The 19,913-nt window shown below is 43.3% G+C and overlaps 1 protein-coding gene across 1 annotated transcript in view; it reads left to right on the forward strand.

The window, feature by feature from the left end:
* The window catches only part of LOC149455943 (uncharacterized), a 63,459-nt gene extending 49,447 nt beyond the window's left edge, over window positions 1–14,012 (forward strand). The window contains exons 12-17 of the mRNA XM_089685680.1: window positions 6,375–6,545; window positions 7,718–7,875; window positions 8,368–8,506; window positions 9,789–9,980; window positions 10,381–10,515; window positions 11,109–14,012. Coding sequence (XP_089541806.1) covers window positions 6,375–6,545; window positions 7,718–7,875; window positions 8,368–8,506; window positions 9,789–9,980; window positions 10,381–10,515; window positions 11,109–11,240 — 927 coding nt within the window. The 3' untranslated portion in view covers window positions 11,241–14,012. The remainder of the gene's footprint in view (window positions 1–6,374; window positions 6,546–7,717; window positions 7,876–8,367; window positions 8,507–9,788; window positions 9,981–10,380; window positions 10,516–11,108) is intronic.
* The last annotated feature ends 5,901 nt before the right edge of the window (window positions 14,013–19,913 follow it).

Below are 19,913 nucleotides of genomic sequence, written 5' to 3' on the forward strand. Positions count from 1 at the left end.
CGCACCTCACTGTATTGTTGCGCTGTGCTGGAATTGTGCGTTGGGGTGCCGTGTACATAAATGGGGGGAGACTGTACTGAACAATTCATATGAAGGAGGAGAGAACACATTTAACAGCCCTGTACTACTGAGCAGATAGGAGATTTCAGAGGCCATTTTGTTACAGAGATTTAATATGTCCTGTGATCTCCGGTATCTGGTGAAATCTCGTATCCCCTCACTCACGCGCCCTTTGATCTCTGGTATCCTGTGTATCCAGTGAACGGGGTGGTGTGTGATCTGGGGCAGTGATATCAGATTTATCTATAATAAAGAGTCGGTTCACCTTTACTTAGTTCTCCCAAACACCTCCCTATCCACAAAGGGCATTCAGATCCTCTCTTCTCCCCCTTCCCTCTTAAGGTGACCATACACTACGCAATCTGATTGTACAATCTTCCGTAGATCTACCATCAACTAGGTACCATCAACAAGGGCCTGCCTGATGTGGCCATCTTTACACATTTAAAAAAATTACAAATTTAAAAAAATATTTGGATTACTTTCTAAATCTTGGCCTAGGCAAGGGTGACACCCAGGCCTCGCTCATGCACACACATGCCAAAGGTCTCTAGCAGACACCCCTGCAGCCTTCATGCACGAGATCTTGCCAACTGCCTTCTGGGATGTGTGACGTAGACACCCCAGGATGCAGTTGATCTCACACAGGAGCACACAGGCTGCGTGAGTCAGAGACATAGACCCGTGGGGTGTGTGCATGTGCCACAGATCTGATGTATACACAGACAAGCCATGGAGATCTCTGTCCCCTAGACCTGGCAGAGAATTGCAGTGTGTCTGAGCATGTAACGGGTCTCCAGTGAGGATGGCGGATCTGGAGAAGAGCAGCTAATGGGGAAGTTCTGCTTCAACCAAGACAAAGCTGAACTGCTGAAAGTGCAGCCGATAACCGGCAATTGCATTTCCCAGTGATCAGTGTGTCATTGGACACGGCTGATCAGCTGATAAAAGGCAGCTATGATTGGCCTTTTACCACATCAAGTTATCAGCTGTGTCTGTAGGACACAGTGACCATGGAGATCGCCGGATGCACGCCCCTGGGGGCACGCAGGAGAGCGCGTTCTGGGAGAACGTCATATGACGCCCTCCCAGAACTGACCGGCCACAGTGAAGCTGTCATTCTGCTATCTGCGGTCGGCAAGTGGTTTTTAAAGAGTAACTTCATTCTGCCTAACCCCTTCCCCCAAAAAATCCCTAAAAATCATCTCAGAATACACATCCTACAACCATGGAGTCCAGCCTTGTCTTGGTTGAAAAAGAAATTCTCTCTTAGCCACTCTTCTCCAGAGCCGCCATCTTCACTGGAGATTTGACATGTGCCGACACGCCGGTGATCTCTGCCAGTACTCTGCCAAAGACCCCCTCGGTGCGATGCTACATCACACATCCCAGAAGGCAGTTTGTGAGATGTCATGCACGCTCAGACATGCCACGGGGGTCTTTGTCCGAGTACTGATAGAGACATGCAGCATGTCTGTACTGTACATGTGGGGGGAACATGACATCATCCTGGCCTAGGCCAAGATTTAGGAAGTAAAAAAAAAATAAGGAAAAATGTATTTACTTATTTTTGCTAATGTGTTAGAAGGAGGGAGGAGACCTAAAGAAAAAAATCAGCAAGGTTCCGCTTTAACATGAACTCCCTTCCCCTAAGGTGAACAGACTTCTCAACCCACTTAAGAAATGTGATTGCCTGTTGCAGTGGTCACATGATTGCAAGTCCATCCTGCCAACTCCCAATCATAGCAAGAGACGAGGAACTGTCTGTGACACACAGCACGGAAATGTATGCCGCCATGGATGTATTTGTGGGGTGTGTGGTCGTTAAGGCCCGCCCTTATTACTGCCGTACATATGAGTTATGTGGTCAGTAAGAGGTTAATATGGCTGTGCTCTGGTTTGCAAAAATGGCGCTCGCGTATGCCAGGTACAACGTTGAGCTTAGGCTATGCATTTCCTTGCCGCGGACCAATGAAAAATGGCGCCCGCGGTTTCGTGCATGCGCACTTGCCCCGGTCTCCGGCAAGATGGCGCCCGGTAATCTAGGCACGATTTTTTAGATCTTGAAACCTATAAATAGCAATGTACAGACATCAGGCTGCAAATGGCATACCCCTTTTGACAATGTACTTGTAATACGAAACGCATCAAGGAGGAGCCCTGCACGCCGTGACGTCAAGCCGCCGGATCACGGAGGTCCAGCGGCCACCTTATTTTACCAGCTGGTCAGTGTTATATTCATGAAATTGTCATTTTATTGCTTCACCTCTAGTACAAGTGTACGTGTTTGGATTATATACTATTTAATACCATTAAAGCATCATTTAAATACACTATGGGAATACCCTTTTTTTTTGCTCCGCACTGAGCATTTTAACTTCCCAGCAATCCCCGGTAAACATCCCAGAGCCTGGGCGAGGTTGATCCATTTACCCTGGCGTGCCAATATCCTGTAACCTAAGGAAGGCCATCCACTCTCAGGCTGCATTCCGGACCACCCTATGAAGGGATCCCTGACTGTTCCAACAGTATACGATACAACGCGCTATATTTATGTGCTTTTGGTGAGTGCGCATTTCATATATCTATTCACACACCCAACTGAGGATCCATATACTGCGATTTAACTTAATCACCTGGCGATTATCCTGACAGTTATCTGGAAGATTATACTAAGATCGTTATGACATTTTATGTTTGAAAAACACATCAGAGGTGCCTGTGCATTTTTATGTAGGGGACTATATTTCCAAGTGGTTTTAGGCATTTTATGATTATAACGCATCTAGTATTTATGTTCATCTGCCTGATAAGATTTATTTTATTATTTTTAGCGCTGCACTTTTATGTGAGACTGTTTTGTAAATAAATGATCACTTTTCAGATGCTCATATGATTGTCCTCCCCTCTCTGTGCTGCTAATGACAGGAGGTACCCAGCATTGGATGTGCGACTCCAGAAACTTCCAAACACATACTTAGCTACATCCCCTACCCATGCATGCGCAGTCTGCTCTATTTTACTCTCACAGAATGCTGAACTGCAAGAGCAAGCGGAATGTGCATGCGTGGGTAGAGTGTATTCCTGAGTTTCTGGGGCCATGCATCCAACACTGGATACATCCTGCCATCTAAAGGATAGAGCGGAGAGGACAGTGATATGTCCACCTCCAGCCCAGGGGCCCCTGTCACCTACCAGGCCCAGCTCTAAGTTACTGTACCCCCATCTGGCCACACACTGCCACTGCAGAGCACAGAGTTCTCTTCATGCTGCCAGACATAGGAAGTTAGGCCTCTTCAACTGAGTACCTATCTGAGGCTTAGCCTTTTCACAATGAACAGGTAGGTACGTGATGGAGGTGACCTACTACACTTCACTGTGAATAAACATTTCTAGAATTATTATTAGCACTAAAATATTACACTTGTACCACAAACGGATGTCCCGGTTGGGGCCCCGGATCCCATTATCTATGTCCCACATAATATTGTGTGATTGTACAATGCTATGGCATATGTTAGAGCTTTATTCATGTATAGAAATAATGTGTGATGGAACAACACACATTACACAAGACACATTTTGTCACAGAGCTGTAATAATGCAGAATAGTGTTTGAATGTACAACCCCACAGTATATGTCAGAGAAGGTTGGCAGGAATGGCACTTGGAAGGGCTTCGTTATGAAGTCAGGATCTGATTACAAAGTAAAGCTAATATTCATGATGAGTCATATATATTACAAATATTTATTACAATTCACATCTTGACCTATAAATGAAGGTAATCTGATTCTGGCCACTTTGTAATTCTGTGTCTGCTTAGAGTGGAAATCTGATTTTCTGTTAAAAAAAAAAAAAAAAAAAAAAATCTGAATTTGAGTTTTCCTAATTTGCATAATAATTGTCACCAGGAAGAATTCTATATGCTGCAAATCCTACTTGAGGAAAGGCAGCTGTTTGGGGCAAACAAGGTTGCCACGCAACATAGGTGGAATGGGCGGGGCCAAAGTCACGGTGGAGTGGGCGGGGCCCAGAGTAACAGTGGAGTGGGCGGGGCCAGAGTACCAGTGGAGTGGGCGGGGCCAGAGTAACAGTGGGGTGGGCGGGGCTAGCTTTTACATTCCAGAGCGCAACTGGCAGGTAGTCATTTCTCACTAGCAGCAGCAGGGTGAGGACACGTTTTTCATTGTTCTCATTCCAGTGCTAGAGATTACTTGAACGTATTATATAGAAATCATATAATATATTCTATAAAAAGGAGACAACGTAGGAGGTTTACATCTCTCTGAATTTCTAATTTTTTCTGCAATTTAGCAAAAAAAATGACAATGTCAGAGTGCAGAGGAAGAGAGGCAGGGACTCTCTGTGTAGAGAGCTTCACATTTCATACTAAACTTGGACAAGGAAACTATGGGAAGGTAAGTAATCAAAGGCTAGTCCTGAGGACCTATAGACACAGCTAGGGCACAACATGACATTCTCAAGGATGACGGTTTGACAAATACAGATAAACATGTATGCTGAGCTCAGACTATGGGTGGGGGCACTGAAATACTGAGCAAGGGGGCTGTATACTCTGTATACAATTTACAGTTTAAAGCTGAACTCCAGGGAAGAAGAAACCCTTCTCCTTGTTGTGGGTCTCCCTCTACACTGCAAAGGTTAAATACCTGTTTTGCCTAGGGGGTGATGTAATTATGGCCGAAATTCAAATGGACATACATGATACAGCCTGTCAGTAGTGTTAACACAGCAGTGTTTGTTTTTCTGAGTCCCCCTGTAACATAGTGTATTACCTGCTGGTCCTGGCAGTAAGTCTGTGGTTTTTCAGCTTCTTTTAACAGACCAAGCTGTCCAGCAAAAGTGACAGTTGGGAGGTTGGAACAAACTATTTAATACTGACAGGGGTGCTGACAATGGTCAGTTTTTATTTATTTGTGTAAAACCTCTATCCCAAACAGATAAAAACTGTGTCTGCAGTTGCTTAATAAGTGTTGGCCGAGTTTGGCTTTAATTTGTTAGTCACTTATGTAAAGTCCATCTTAATCTACTACTCTATCTAGCACAACCCTCTCCACCAATTAGGAATGCTACTATCCAAGGGTGACTATGTTGCTCCTTGGTATGCTACAATATAATAAATCATGTTTGTGGGTTTAGTTAAGCTTTAACCCTTGCAGTGCAGATGGGTAAAGCTTTTCCCCAGAGTTCAGCTTTAATCGCTTGGCCTCCGCCCTATAGCAGATTTACTGCTACAGGGCGGATGTTCTATGCAAAAATCACGTATATAAATGATTTTGCACTACCACCGTAGGGGGCATGCACACAGCCAGATCACCGCTTCTGCTGTGATTGGACACAGCAGAAGCCGATCAACAAGTGCCACCAATGGATAAGCGCTGTCACCCGTTGATTGCCGAGGAGATTGACAGAACACAGCTTTGCCTATGTAACAAGGCAGAGCTTTGTTCTTCCTGAGGCACTCTGCTAGATTTTCTTTACCCGCTAAGCAGGGAATTAAATATAGCAGATTGCCTAGTAAAAACACCCAACACTGTACACAAAAACACAGGTTAGGCACACAGTTAACACTCTGATCACCCTATATGTTTAACCCCTTCCCAGCCAGTGTCAGTAATACAGTAATAGTGTATATGTTTAGCATTGATCACTGTATTAGTGCCAGTTCACATATATGTGGATTGGATGCGGTCTGAACCACATCCAATCTGCATGACATGTGAAATAACATTTCTTCCTATGGGGCACTGGTGGTACGGCTTCAGTGCGGTTTGAAAAAGAGTCATGTAGGATTTCTGAGCAGTGTGGTCTGGTTCAGGTGCGGATTACAGGCTAATGACTTCTATGGGAACAGTTTCTAAACCACATATGTGTGAACAGGATAATCTTGAGAGCTAATTCTGTCCTTACCAGTGGTTAGTCAGAATAAGTAGGAGGAGGGGAGAGGGAGCATTTGTGGAATAGTTGGGGTTTACCTAGTTTGGACTAGGTAGGGTGTGCAGCAAGCAGTCAGAATCAACCATGTACAAGTCTGATTTCTGCAGAGTGAATTATGATTGGTCGTTTTGGGGTATGACACCTACGAATCAGCCTGCTGTAATGAAAAAGACCGATGGAGGCTCTTTGTTATGTCTACAGGACACTAATGCAGGTTGATAATATGTCAACAAATGACAGAAAAAGAGGAGGAAAAGAAATGTAATTAGAGACACAAATTGAGGAATGTTTAGTAATGATGTTACAGCTAGAGTATGTGGAAAAGATGATATACTAACTGTCCCTTTCTTACAGGTCGTGGCAGCCACCCATCGTGACAGTAAGCTCCTGGTGGCCGTGAAGTTGGTCAGCAAGAAGCTTCTAATTGATGAAGACCCAGATTCCGTCCTTATTGAGCGCCAAGTACTGGAAATGGTTGAGAGCAGCCCTTTCTGTACTCACCTCTATGGCGCATTTCAAACAAAAGTAAGTATTTTAGGAAAATATATACAGTAACAAAAAAATTCCTTTATGACATCTGTCTGTCCGCTTTTGAAGCTGAACTCCAGACAGGCAGGAAATATGCAGATGTGACACATGTATGTATTCACACAATCGTGGTTGGTGGTCTCCCCTGCCCCCTACACTGACAACCGTCATACTGCATTGTGCAATACTATGTAATGCAATCTGGCCTGACTGGCTCACACTGGTACCTGTTCCTCTTCTATTTTGAATCCTGCTGTGAGGAAGGGAAGCCAATATAAAAATGACTTTGGCTAATTTTACTGATTTACTTAATACAAGGGATGCACCGATACTGGTTTTTTTATCAGCAAGTACGAGTACCGATACTTTCGGTCAAGTACTCGCCGATACTGAGTGCCGATTCTTTGCGCTGCAATTTGCGCTAATGGATGCAAATTGCACCGCACAGAACAGCATGCAGTTTTAGAAGGAATACAATTCCCGTCCAAACCGCATACGGTTTCCCCACTGCTCTTGTGTGAACCCAGGCTTGTCATAGCCCGAGTTCACATAAGAGTGGTGCAGGTATACCTCCCTGCAGGCATCCCGTGCTGAGTATCAGTGGTAGAAGAGGAGAGAAAGTGGCAGGGATTTCCTCTCATTGCCGCAATGCTTGGGCTAGACGGCATCTGACTGGTCAGCTGCTCTCTCCTCTCCTACCACTGACACTCAGCATGGAATGCCTGTAGGAAGGTTTCCTGCACTGCTCCTGTGTGTTTGCACAGGAGCAGTGGGGAAACCGCATGCCATTTGGACAGGAATCGCATTCCTGTTCAAATCGCATGCTAAACTTTGCGGTTCAATTTGCATCGATTAAACGCAAATCGTGCCGCAAAGTATCAGTTAAGGTAACGGGAGTAGTTTCACGAGTACTCATGAAAATACTCGGTATCCCTACTTAACACATCACTGGAATCAAGGGATGGTTTATATCTGACTGAAGTTCAAATATAATTGGATGAGATAAGTCAGATGTAGGGAAAGACACCAGAAACATGTTACCAAAGGTTGTGCAGCGATAGACAGACATAGATGTCATGCAGTGTATTTTGGTAGAAAATATTCTGCTGCTTTTATTTTGACCTTTTTATTGAATTCATTCACTGACCTGTCTGTATTTGCTTCTCCAGAATTACTTATTTTTTGCTATGGAATTCCTGGGTGGAGGAGACCTGCGGAAGAAGATGATCACCACCAAGCAACCATTTGACGTCACCACCATCAGATGTCTGGCAGTGGAGCTGCTTTGCGGTTTGCAATTCATACATTTGAAAGGTGTAGTGCACAGGTAAGTACCTTGAATAAACTAATCATTTTTACAATCTGCCCCTCCTGCTGCCTCAGCACCTATACTGTTACTAAATCCTATTTGTGAAAAGATCGATGGCGAGCTCACACTTACCCATTCATCCTTCTCCATCCAATGTCTGTGGCTGCCCTTCTGCTGGCAGTTCACATAAGAGAATGGTTGAGCGCAAGTTGGATCACTTTTAATGTTTCACTTACAAAGTAAAGAAGAGGGCCCATTAGGTCAGGTTTGATTGAATTTTCCACCAGGACTGATTGATTAATTCAGATGAAAATGGTTGTTTAATGGTCATACAGTAGCAGTGTAATCAGTCCCGGGAAGACACCATTGTTTCCTGGATCAAATCATTCTGTCTACGGGCAGCTAGGAAAGGCAGATTTGTGAATGTTGATCCCTCTATTGATCAGTAACACTGGGACATATGGGAGATAATTGTCTGAACTGCAGAGCTAACGCTCTTTTTCTCCATAGGGACCTGAAGCCTGAAAACATCCTTCTAGATGATGTTGGTCATGTGAAAATTGCAGATTTTGGTCTAGCCGTGACCAATATGTTCAGAAACAAGAAAGTGAAGGAAAGAGCCGGAACAGACACTTATATGGCACCAGAAGTAAGTAAAAGACCAGTCATCTGCTGGTTCAATGTGCCCATACACAGGGCAATTATCAACTAGATTAGGCCTTAAGTAGAACCTGTATATAAGGAGCAATTATCAACCAGATTAGAGGTGAATTAAAGAGAACCTGTACACATAGGTCAATTATTGACTAGATTAAAGGGAAATTTTCAGTCTGGCATTTTCCAGTCTCAGCTGAGGGTCCCATCTGACACTGGAGGCAGCCAATGACTTCCCGAAGCAGTGCTTGTTCCACGGCTGGCAAATCTCTTTGTGACCCTAAGGAGGTCTGGTGTGCCCTGGAGGTGTTGAACACTGGCAGCCTTCAGAACAGAAAGAAGGTTGGAACTGAGACAAGTTTAATAATCTATGCTGACAGGTTCTCTTTAAGGTTCCCCTAACTGGGTGACATGTAAGGAAATCAGTTATCTGCCCTGATCAGACTTCGGAAATCTCACATTCAGTTATTTTGTGAGATTGGAAGTTTAGCTCAGGAGCCACCCACTTCTGGGGGTCCCATTGATCAGGAATGTTTGGAACTCAAGTAATCTTTATCTAGGACATCAGTCATCTTAAAGCAAAGTTCCACCTGGAAAAAAAAATAAAAGTCAGCAGCTACAAAAACTGTCCCTTGGTCCAGCGGTGTACTCAACCGCTGGTTTCACCAGCCGTCTTCTCTCCCTGGTGCCGGCATCTTCAGTGTGGGCACCCGGCTATCACAGTTTGCAGCTTCACATCCGGGTGCCCACTGCGCATGCGCGAAAAGCGCTGTGCTTTGTGAGCGGCCCCGTAGATTTCTGGGACCTATCACGTGTCCCAGAAGACTACTGGGAAGGAGGGTAGGACGACAACTTCTGCTTCCCATCGCCTAGGCGATCGCAGCAGAAGTGGGGGCGGGTACCTGTCAAATCCCCCCCCCCCTGCTCCACAAAGGTGCCAATCCTTAATGGGGAGCGGGGAACAAAGGCTTAAAGCGGAACTTCCCCTTTTTGGTGGAGCTCCTCTTTAAGGTGAATGTGTTAGGATAAAATTGCTTTGCCAATTTGTTTTTCTTCTTTGTTGTTGTGTCTAACAGGGGTAGAGGGTTGCACTTACATTTCTGAGTGCACAGGCAGTAAAACTGGACAGCGTGTAATATCTAGCTTGTGTCCGCTGCTTCTACATTAATTCAATATTACAAATTGAACATTTCTGGGCGAAGCTTTCTTCTAAGAGATGCTTCTGCTTTCCAGTCTGATTTGTCACTCTGATCCTAATCTCTCTGATTTTCTTACAGGTGCATGATGGAAAGGCATATAACCAAATCGCAGATTATTTCTCACTGGGAATAATTCTGTTTGAGACAGCCTTTAAATATCACCCATTCTACGACGGCGACGACTCGAAGAAGGTGAAACATTCCATATGCCATGAGGAGCCAAGTTATCCAGAAGAGGCTGACCCCGAACTCCTGGACTTACTGAAAAAGGTAAGTAGTGACATAGTCCCAGTGGGATAAGAAAAGTTTAGGCTCATCTAATGAGTCAGTGTGCTCTGCAAATGCAGTTTACTCTTTGCTTGCTATAGGGATCTGAACAAACTGGAGCCCCATTCATCCTAATGATTGTAAAAAAAAAGTGAGCTAGGAGGTGGAGGAAATTTGTCACATGACATTTCAAGGTATTCTTTGCAGCATGATGCAGAGAACACACCGCAGACTCCACATTGCGCTGTGCATTTCATTGATAGGATATAAATTGCCAACGCCATGTGGAGTGTTTCCTGCGACCTGTGGGGAGAAGAAGCTACAGGTCTTTATAAATAAATCTCTTAGCATTTTATGCCATTGCGACCATCTTATGTTTTTCTATTTTCTTTTTCCTCTACAGCTCCTGTGCAAAGACCAGAGTCGTCGCAAAGTGGACGTTGACAACATCAACCAGCACCCATTTTTCAATGGCGTAAATTGGGAAGAGCTGGATGTGAACGGGACAAGTCCCCCATTTTCTACACAAAAAAAGAAGGTAAGTAGAAATTTCAGCAGTAAGTGTGCAGTCCACCCAGCCTGGCACTGTACACACACAATAAAGGGTGTTAGTAAGACAGCGAATCATTGTGCTTAAAGGGAAACAATCAAGCCCAGATTAATGAAAAAATCTGAAAATTTCATCTTTATTATAATTGTGCAGCATTTTTACTTCATATCTTAGCTTTACTTGGAGTCTGACTCATCAGATTGAGAGTCTGGGGGAAGGAGTTGCAGATCGCTTTGCTGCTGTTATGCACTCAGGAGCTGGGAGACAGTGTGTGAAAATGTGACCTTGAGAGGATAGCAACTGGTACACCTCAGGTGAGCTCTCAGTCTGACTCTCAAACTGAAGACTCAGGAAAAGTGAGTAAAGTGAAATAAGGGGACAAATATAAACCCTTTCAGAATTGAGTCTGCACAAATCTAATAGTGAAAATCCATATCCATGCTTATACACAGTGGTGGCTGATATCTGATATCTCGCAATAATGGATTTGGATGACCCATACAGGTGGAAATGGCCCTCATAGGTCATAGAGGCATTTCTTTTATTAGTGGATCTAATTACTCTCTCTTTTGCTTTTTCAGACCACTACAAAATTGAAGAAAAAGGAAATAGAGCTGGAAGAAATCACAGACGACGATGAGGCTATTACAGCTAAGGATCAGCAGAGATTCAAGGGCTTTTCTTTTGTCAGCAAACAATGGAGAGCCTTGTAGACGAGACTATTTCACCTAAGGAGTATAGGCTGTTCATTGGATTTTTGGTTTCAATGGTATTTTTGGATCAATGGTAAAAGCCAATAGACGCCAGATGAAGAATAACAAGTAGCTCTTGGAAAGGACTTCTGGATATTACAACATTTTAGGGCATTTTAACACATAGCAGCTCTGCTGTGTTCAGTAGAGGATCCATGAACAGATCCCCTGATGAATCAGAGCTAACCGGGACGGACATCAGTTTTCTATAGCAATGGCCATTCAGTTTGTGTCTGCATTTACACAGCGGATACGGGTTGACCTGTGATAGTTCTATGGGTGGTCGGATGTAAATGGACTATAGCCTATAGAGCAGCCTTCGTTAAATGGTGGACTGTGGGCCGTATGCGGACCGAGTCACTGTCCCATCCAGACCACCATATTTCCGCCATTTAGGAGCCAGTTCTTCACCTCAGCCGCCGCCACCGCTGTCATTATCACAGAGGGCAGAGGTAGGACATTGGTTACTAGGATACACAGCAGTCTTAGCAACCAATCACCTGCTGGGACACCTGAAAAGTTAATTCCGGCAGCTCCCACTCCCGCCCTCTATCCGAAGCTGCTGTGTCCCCAGCTCTCTGTCTAGAGCTGTCCTGTCTCCTGCTCTCTGCTCCAAATACCCTGTAGTGTTGTGGGACACGTGACAGGTCCCAGAAGACTACAGGGCCATTCACAAAGCGCAGCACTTCTCACGCATGCGCAGTGGGCACCCGCTGGACCGAAGGACAGGTAGGTGTCTGTATTTTAAAAGTCAGCAGCTACAAGTTTTGTAGCTGCTGACTTTTATTTCATTTTTTTCCAGGTGGAGCAGGTTCCTAGAGAGGATACTGATGGGATTGTTAGGCCAACTTTGCTTAATGGGTGGAAGCAAGTGTCTGGGAATGTTAAGTTCAGTCCGGTCATATCAAATGGTTAACAGGTCAGTGTTTCCAGGACAGCATAGTGAGAAACACAGATTTATTATTTCCACTGGAGATATAAATATTTGCCTGAGAGTATTACAAGACAGTAGTGGGCACCCTACAATGATTTTGCAGCCAGAATGGGCAGATTGATAACTGTGAGCAGTGCGCTGTGTATATTGCCATAGTTGAAAGGAACATATAATCTGCTGTGTTTTATACTCTTTTAAGGTGATGAACATCAAGAGGTGAAGAAAGCAGACCAGAGGTCAACGTGAAAGAAGATGAGGCAGACCAGAGGACAATGCGGGAACACAAAGAAGGCACTTGCAATTATCCCTTAGATACAAACCTGTAGAAAGAAGCGGAAACCTGACAGGGAGCTCACACAAAGAGGAAGAGGTCCCTGCTAAGATCAGGCTTACCTGACCCCAGGTAGCTGATAAAGCACTGCTGTGTCACATGGCGAAATGGTGAGTGCCATAAGTGCAGTACAAGCTGGTGAGGTGGGTAGCATTTGTAGTGTCCCACAGCCACCAAGATTTCAGGAACAAGCCTGTAAAGCCCATAGAAGCCTTCCAGAAGTGCTTGCAAATCCTGGTTGGCAGCCCCCAGATTCAGCAGTACCTGGTATCCCCCATTCACAGCCAAAGTCAGAGTTCAGGTGGAAAAGGCCAACTTGACAATGCCCCTTGATTTATTTTTTGCCCATTTTCACCGAAGATTGCTACAATTTGATTGTGGACCAAACTAATTTAATGTAAATTGCCCCCACCCAAATTAACACCTTGCCAGGCTATTTGAATGAAAACTAGTCATAGTTTCCGAATTTAGAACTTTTTTGGGGCTGACCCTTAAAAATGGCATTACAAAAAAAACATTCAAAACACCAAGATTGGAGGAAGGAGCCTGACCATGTCTTGGAGTGGGAGCTCGATGTGAAAGCTCCCGGCTCCCAAGCACCTCCAGTGTCCTGCCGAGAAGGGGAGAGATGTGCGGGAAGCCCTGGAGAAACTAGCCGGGGAGAGGGGGGCTTTCCTGGTGGGGTGCGTGGACCGAGTACCTCCGGGAGTGGCAGCCATCGCGGTGGGTCTTCCTGTGCTCTCGGCCCAGCACTGTGTGTTCCCCACAGCTCAGTGGACACCGGGCGATCAGGTGATCTGCCGCAAGGGAGTTCTGGGAGGCAGAGGAGCCAGCCAGCGTTTCTTGGAGCAAGGGAGACGCCGGCTCTCTTCCTCCTGCACACAGGACTGTGGCAGCTGGAGACACGTGAAAACGGGCTGAGTGAACCCCCCCCTTCAATCCACTCATTGTGTGAGGGAAATGTCGAGTGCAATGTTCCCCAGAAGAGTACCTGGAGCCGCCTCGTCCCTCACTTGGACCCCTGACAGCATGAAAAACAAAGTATCAAAGGGAGGAGAGCCTAAGGCTTCCCAAACAGGGTCAATTAAAAAATATATACCCTCACAGGAGAAACAGACTCTAGAGAGACAACAGGGAATAAGTGTAAGAGGTGAGAGGGAAAACGTCGGGAAATGTTCCAGACTATCCCTAGAAATAGCTAACAGTAGTCAACATATGGAAGAAGAAGTGGATATGGATAAAGTAGAAGAACAAGAGGAGAGCTCACAGATGCCTACTAAAGCAGAAATGTTTAAAGGACTTGAAAGATCCCTAAAACAGAAACTGGCGAAATTACATAAAGACCTGGGGCAAATATTATCAAGGGTGGAGGAGACGGAAAAAAAAACTAGATAAACATGCCCAAATTATACAGATATTAGAAAAACGGGCGATGGAAATTAGAAAGAAATTAAAGAAATTCAACATAGATTTTCTTCAGTGGTTTTGTTTACAGGAGACACATTTGGTGCAAGAATCAAATGTGAAATTAAATTCCAGATATTATCCAATGTGGTTTTATGCAGATTCCCCAATTAAAAGTGCCAAGGGAGTGGCAATAGGTTTTGCAAAAAATATAAGGTTTAAGCTGGAAGACAGATTGGTAGTTCCAGAAGGGAGTTTTCTGTTTCTTAAGGGAAAATTACAGGAAATTGACTGTACATTAGCAAATATTTATTGCCCGAATAAGAAACCGGAGGTATTCCTAAAAATTACTCTGAGGAAGTTAATGGATTTCAAAAAAGGCAATTTAATTGTGGCAGGTGGTTTCAATCTCTGCATGGATCCCAAGATGGATATGACGTCCCCTGTGCAGAGAGATGGTAGTAGGTCTCTGAAATCCTTGAAAAAAATGATATACCAATGTCAACTTGTAGATATATGGAAAATTAAGCACATGAATGGCAGAGACTATACGTTTTATTCTCTTGCACTTGAGATGTATTCAAGATTGGATTATATATTGCTGGTCCATCGACTTATCGAGTCTCTGGTCACAATGCAATTATTATGGGGAAATGAGCAGATCGGAGGGAACTTATGGAGGTTAAATGAGACACTTCTCCAGGATTCAGAGGTGGATCAAAGAATTAAAAAAATAAATTTTTTGAGGAAAATGATTATGGGGAAGTGTCCGTAGCAACAGTGTGGGAGGCTCATAAGGCTTATATTAGAGGAATCCTGATAGCAATTGGAGCAAAAAAGAAGAGGGAAAGAAGAGAAAAAATAAACACGCTTCTTAGTGAACTCTGTGAGTTAGAGCAGATACATAAACATAAAGTAACAAAAGAGATTATGCAGAGGGTAATAAATAAAAGAGAAGAAAAGAATTAAATACATTTCTGGAAGAAGATAAGAGAAGAGTGTTCAATAAAATGATATGTGAGAGATACAGATGGGGAGATAGGCCAGGAAAGTATTTAATGAGGGCTCAAGAGAAAAAAAATCTAGGAACTATATAAAGAAAATAAGAGACCACAAAGAAGAATTAATGTATTCAACTAAAGATATAGCTAAGGTGATTAAAGAATATTATAATACGCTATATAATATTATCCCCCACAGCTCCATAAGTAAAGATGAAGTAGGAAAAATAGAAAAAAGACAGACATACTTAAAAAAGCCAGGATTACCAAAATTAAGTGAGGAGCAATTAAAATCCTTACCATTAGCAATAACGCAGGAGGAAATACACTTAGCATTAAAGAGTACTATAGCTGGGAAAGGTCCAGGACCTGATGGATACACAGTGAGATATTATAAAAAATATAAAGAATTATTAGTACCTAAACTGAGGATATATATGAATGCATTGGGGGATGGAAATGAGGATGGAATCCCTACAAGCCCATGTAGTTCTCATACATAAGGAAGGTAAAGATGATATTCACTGTTCAAGTTACAGACCGATTTCCTTATTAAACACAGATACCAAACTATATGCAAAAGTTCTGGCAAACAGATTGAAAGACCTAATGTTGGAATGGATACACATAGACCAAGTAGGCTTTGTCCCAGGGAGAGAGGGTAGATATAACGGACTCCGATCTCAGTTTCTCATACAAAAAAGTAGGAAAGAGAAAATCCCTGCGGTGGCACTCTCTTATCGATGTTGAAAAGGCATTTGATAGAGTAGATTGGGGATATATGTTGAATTCATTGGAAGTATTGGGGATGGGACCTAGAATTAGAGAGTGGATAAGGAACTTATATAGTCAACCCTCTGCAGCAATCATGGTTAATGGGGAATTGTCAGAGTATTTTGGGATGCAGAACGGAACTAGACAGGGACGCCCTTTGTCTCCATTGCTATGTTTTATCATTGGGATCTCTTTTGGCTACAATAAGGAATAATAAAGATACAAAAGGAATTTGGATAGGTGATACGGAGCACAAGGTAGCAGCTTATGTAGATGACATGCTGTTCTATGTGGGAAACCCAAGGATAACATTGCCAAATTTAATGAAATCACTTAAAGAATATGGGGAGATGTCAAATTTAAAAATGAACCCAACAAAAACAGAAATTTTAAACATAAATCTTCCAAATAGAAAGAAAAATAGTTTACAGGAGGAATTTCCCTTTGTTTGGAGTGAAAAAGAATTGAAATATCTAGGAATAAAATTAACTGTATCCTCCAAGAACTTGTATAAATTGAATTATATCCCATTATTAAATGAGATCAGGGATGAACTAAGGAAATTAGGAGGGGGAACCCCGTCATGGATAGGTCGTATAAATTTGATTAAAAATGGTGATTCTTCTAAAAATATTATATAAACTTCAAATGATACCAATTAAACTACCAGAAGTATACTTTAGATCAATTAAAAAAATATTAAGATTTATTTAGAGGAATAAAAAACCGAGAATACGCCAGGAAATTTTATGTAGAAATAAAGAGGAGGAATGGGAGTCCCAGATATAAAAAGATATTATAACTCAGTAATAATGGCGGAGATTTTTGACTGAACATATAATGCAGAGGGGAAAAGCTGGGTTAAAATAGAAAATATACTAAGTAATACTAAATTAAGTGGAATTGTATGGTTAACGCCACAATACAGAGGATGAGCATGTTTTAAGAGTTTGGGATATTTTACACAAAAAGATGGGATGGGATGGGAATATTATTCACTGTTAATGCCCTTAGGGTCCACAGAGTTTTTCCCCCCAGGTAAGGAAGGTATCACAGGGAAGTGTATTAAGAAGGAAGATACACAATTAAGGGATATAATGGTGGGAGAGGAAATAGGATCACTTAAGGAATTGGAAAAAAAGGAGAAGTTTTTACGAGAATGGATGAGTGGCGTTATTTTCAATTGAAACACTTTATAGGAAAACATTCAAAGCCTTTAACTGCTTGCCGTCCAGCCACTGTAGAAAAATGGCCACATGGTGGCACCGCTGCGCAATATCATGTTTTAAAACGTGATATTGCAAAACAGGTAGGGGGCGCGCGACCGCCCTACCCGTGCCGCCGATCGCAGCCGCCGGTGTCAATCACCGGGTCCCGGCCGGTCATTACCCGCCGGGTCCCGGCAATTGCAAGCAGTGACACAGAGCACAGCTGCATTGTTTACAAAGCAGCTCTGCTCCCTGTCAGTTCCTAACACACTGTTCCTGAGAGAGGAGTTTAGCTCTTGGGATCAGTGTGTTCCTGTGAAGTACACCCCCCCCCCCCCCCGCCCACTAGTAAAACACTCCCTTCACACAGTTAACCCTTTGAGTGCCTAAAAAAAGTTAACCCCTTCCTCCCCAGTGCCATTAGTACAGTGTCAGTTTGTTTCACTGTCATAAATTGCTGATCACCACCATAAATCGCTGATCGCCGCCATTAGTATAAAAAAAAAATCCCAGTATCTTTCCCTCCATTTGTAGATGCTATAACTTTCACGTAAACAAATTAATTTACACGTATTGGGATTTTTTTCTTAGCAAAGACATGTCGCAGAATACATTTTGAGCGAAATTTATGATGAAATTTGATTTTAAAATTTTTTTACTGGACATGTTTTATAGCAAAAAGTCCAAAATTTTGTTTTTTTTTTTCTAAATTGTCAGCCTTTTTTTTATAGCGCAAAAACATAAAAAAAATGCAAAGGCGATCAAATACCACCGAATGAAAGCCCAATTCGTGGGGAAAAAAAAGGATGTAAATTTAATTTGGGTGCAGTGTTGCACGACCGCGCATTTGTCAGTTAAAGTAATGCAGCGACGTAACACAAACCGCTTCTGTAACCGCTTCCTGACCGCCCTATAGCAGAAATACTGCTACAGGGCGGCATGGGTGTGCAAAATCACACACACACATATATAAAAATATATACACACACATGATTTGTGCTCCTGTGGTTTTCACGCCCCTCCCAGATAGCGTCAGATTGCCCATCAGTACACCAGTCATAACATTTAACCCCTTGATTGCCGGGAGCACGCTCATGCACAATAAACCTCCATTGCTAGTATAGTGTCTGAACGGGTCAATATCTTTGATCAGATCAGAACTATACCAGCGTTCACATTAGTATAGCGCCCCCAAAAATGCAGCGTTAGCGGGATCAGCCCCGGCACCTGCCAGCACCTGCATTTAGTTTCGACGCTTATCCCCCTTCAGCAAGTGCAGTGTCAGTAGGTCACTGTCACTTGATACATTGCACACAAAACCGCAGTGTTCGCAGAATCAGGCCTGATCTCTGTTAGCACTTGCCCGTAAATTTTGATGACTCTCTGGCAGAGTGCCAGAACAAGTGCCGCGCTACCTTTTGGTGAACTGGCGAGTACCAGCGGTCTAGTACCCTTGGTCTTTCACATACCTCCTTGATTTTTGGAGCTGTTTTTCACGGAATATCTGTATGCGTTATGCATCAAAGCAATTTATATGCACAACAATTTATCGCTGCCAACCCAAATTCAAACCTTGCCAGACCAGTCGCATGGAAACGCATTACGGTTTCCAAATTTAAATTTTTTTGGGGCCTAACCCTCACCATGGGCATTACTAAAAGAAATGAATTGCGGTTGCATTGGTCCACAGACCCGATTCATCATATGCCGTGTTCTCTGCTGCCATGGCCAGGCATATAGATATGAGAGTATAATGTGTTTTATGCATTTCAACGACGATACACTCTGTCATCCTCGGGGAGACCCTGAATTTGACCGGCTCCACAAAATTCAGCCCCTTGCAAATCACTATAACAAAAAATTTGCAGATGTCTATACTCCCCGGCAAAACATCTGCGTTGATGAGTCCCTGATTCTTTTTTCTGGCCGCCTTGCATTCAAACAATTTCTCCCCAGCAATCGTGCCAGATATGGGGTCAAGATGTAGAAGACCTGTGAGAGGGCAACAGGCTATACTTATGTTTTGGATTTACGAGGGAATAGATAGTCACGTGGACCCCACGGATGCCCAGACTACATGGGGAGCAGTGGCAAGATAGTTTGGGACTTGGTGTCATCCTTTTTCCATATGGGGTACCACTTATACGTGGATAATTTTTATTCAAGCGTGCCACTATTTAGACGTGTACAATCTTGGAACTGGTGCATGTGGCAAAGTGTGACCTAATGTGTGCCCACCATTAAAAGTGGGTGGATGCAGGGCGGTATATTCTAATGGTGGGCATACCACACACTTTTTCTGGCAGAGATTTCTTCTCTTTTTTTCATTCAGTCCACAGGATGCATACAAAAAAAAAAGAACATAGCATATACACCCAACAAGGACCAGCGACGTACTGGTACATCACGGGACTTTGAATGGTTATACCAGGATGATGCCTACAGCTGCAGGCATCATCCTGGTATCGTTTTTTTCAGCTGGCGATCGGCTTTCATGTAAAAGCAATCCTAGTGGCTAATTAGCTGCAGGATTGCTTTTACAAGCAGCGCTGCCTTCCACGGCCTTCTCGGGCAGTCCCGTGCCATCGGGGGAACCTGAGAATGCAGCCAGTGTTTCTGCCAGCTTACCATAGAGCTGATTAGAGACCAGAGTGGTGTCAATCATCTCTATAGTCTAAGAATTCGGAAACTATGAGAATTTCATCACTTCACTTTTGCAGGATATAAACAGCGTCATTTGTAAATTGGGAAAGCATCTGATCACACCGATTTTGATTAGATAATGTAAGGGTAGAGGAGATATCTAGAGCCTAATAGACCCCAGATTTCTCAAAAAAGAATATATGACAATGCCCATTGAAGTTATAGGGGATATTTGCATTCCCTGTAATAGCATTAAAAGTGATCAAAAAAAAAATGAAAGGTACAGGGTAAAAATAATTTAAAAAAATCAAAATAACTTTAAAAAAAAAAAAACTTGCC

The sequence above is a fragment of the Staurois parvus genome, unplaced genomic scaffold (genome assembly GCF_062004578.1).
Source record: "Staurois parvus isolate SC_StPar_1 unplaced genomic scaffold, SC_StPar_1.0 ptg000381l, whole genome shotgun sequence".
NCBI classification, from domain to species: Eukaryota; Metazoa; Chordata; class Amphibia; order Anura; family Ranidae; genus Staurois; species Staurois parvus.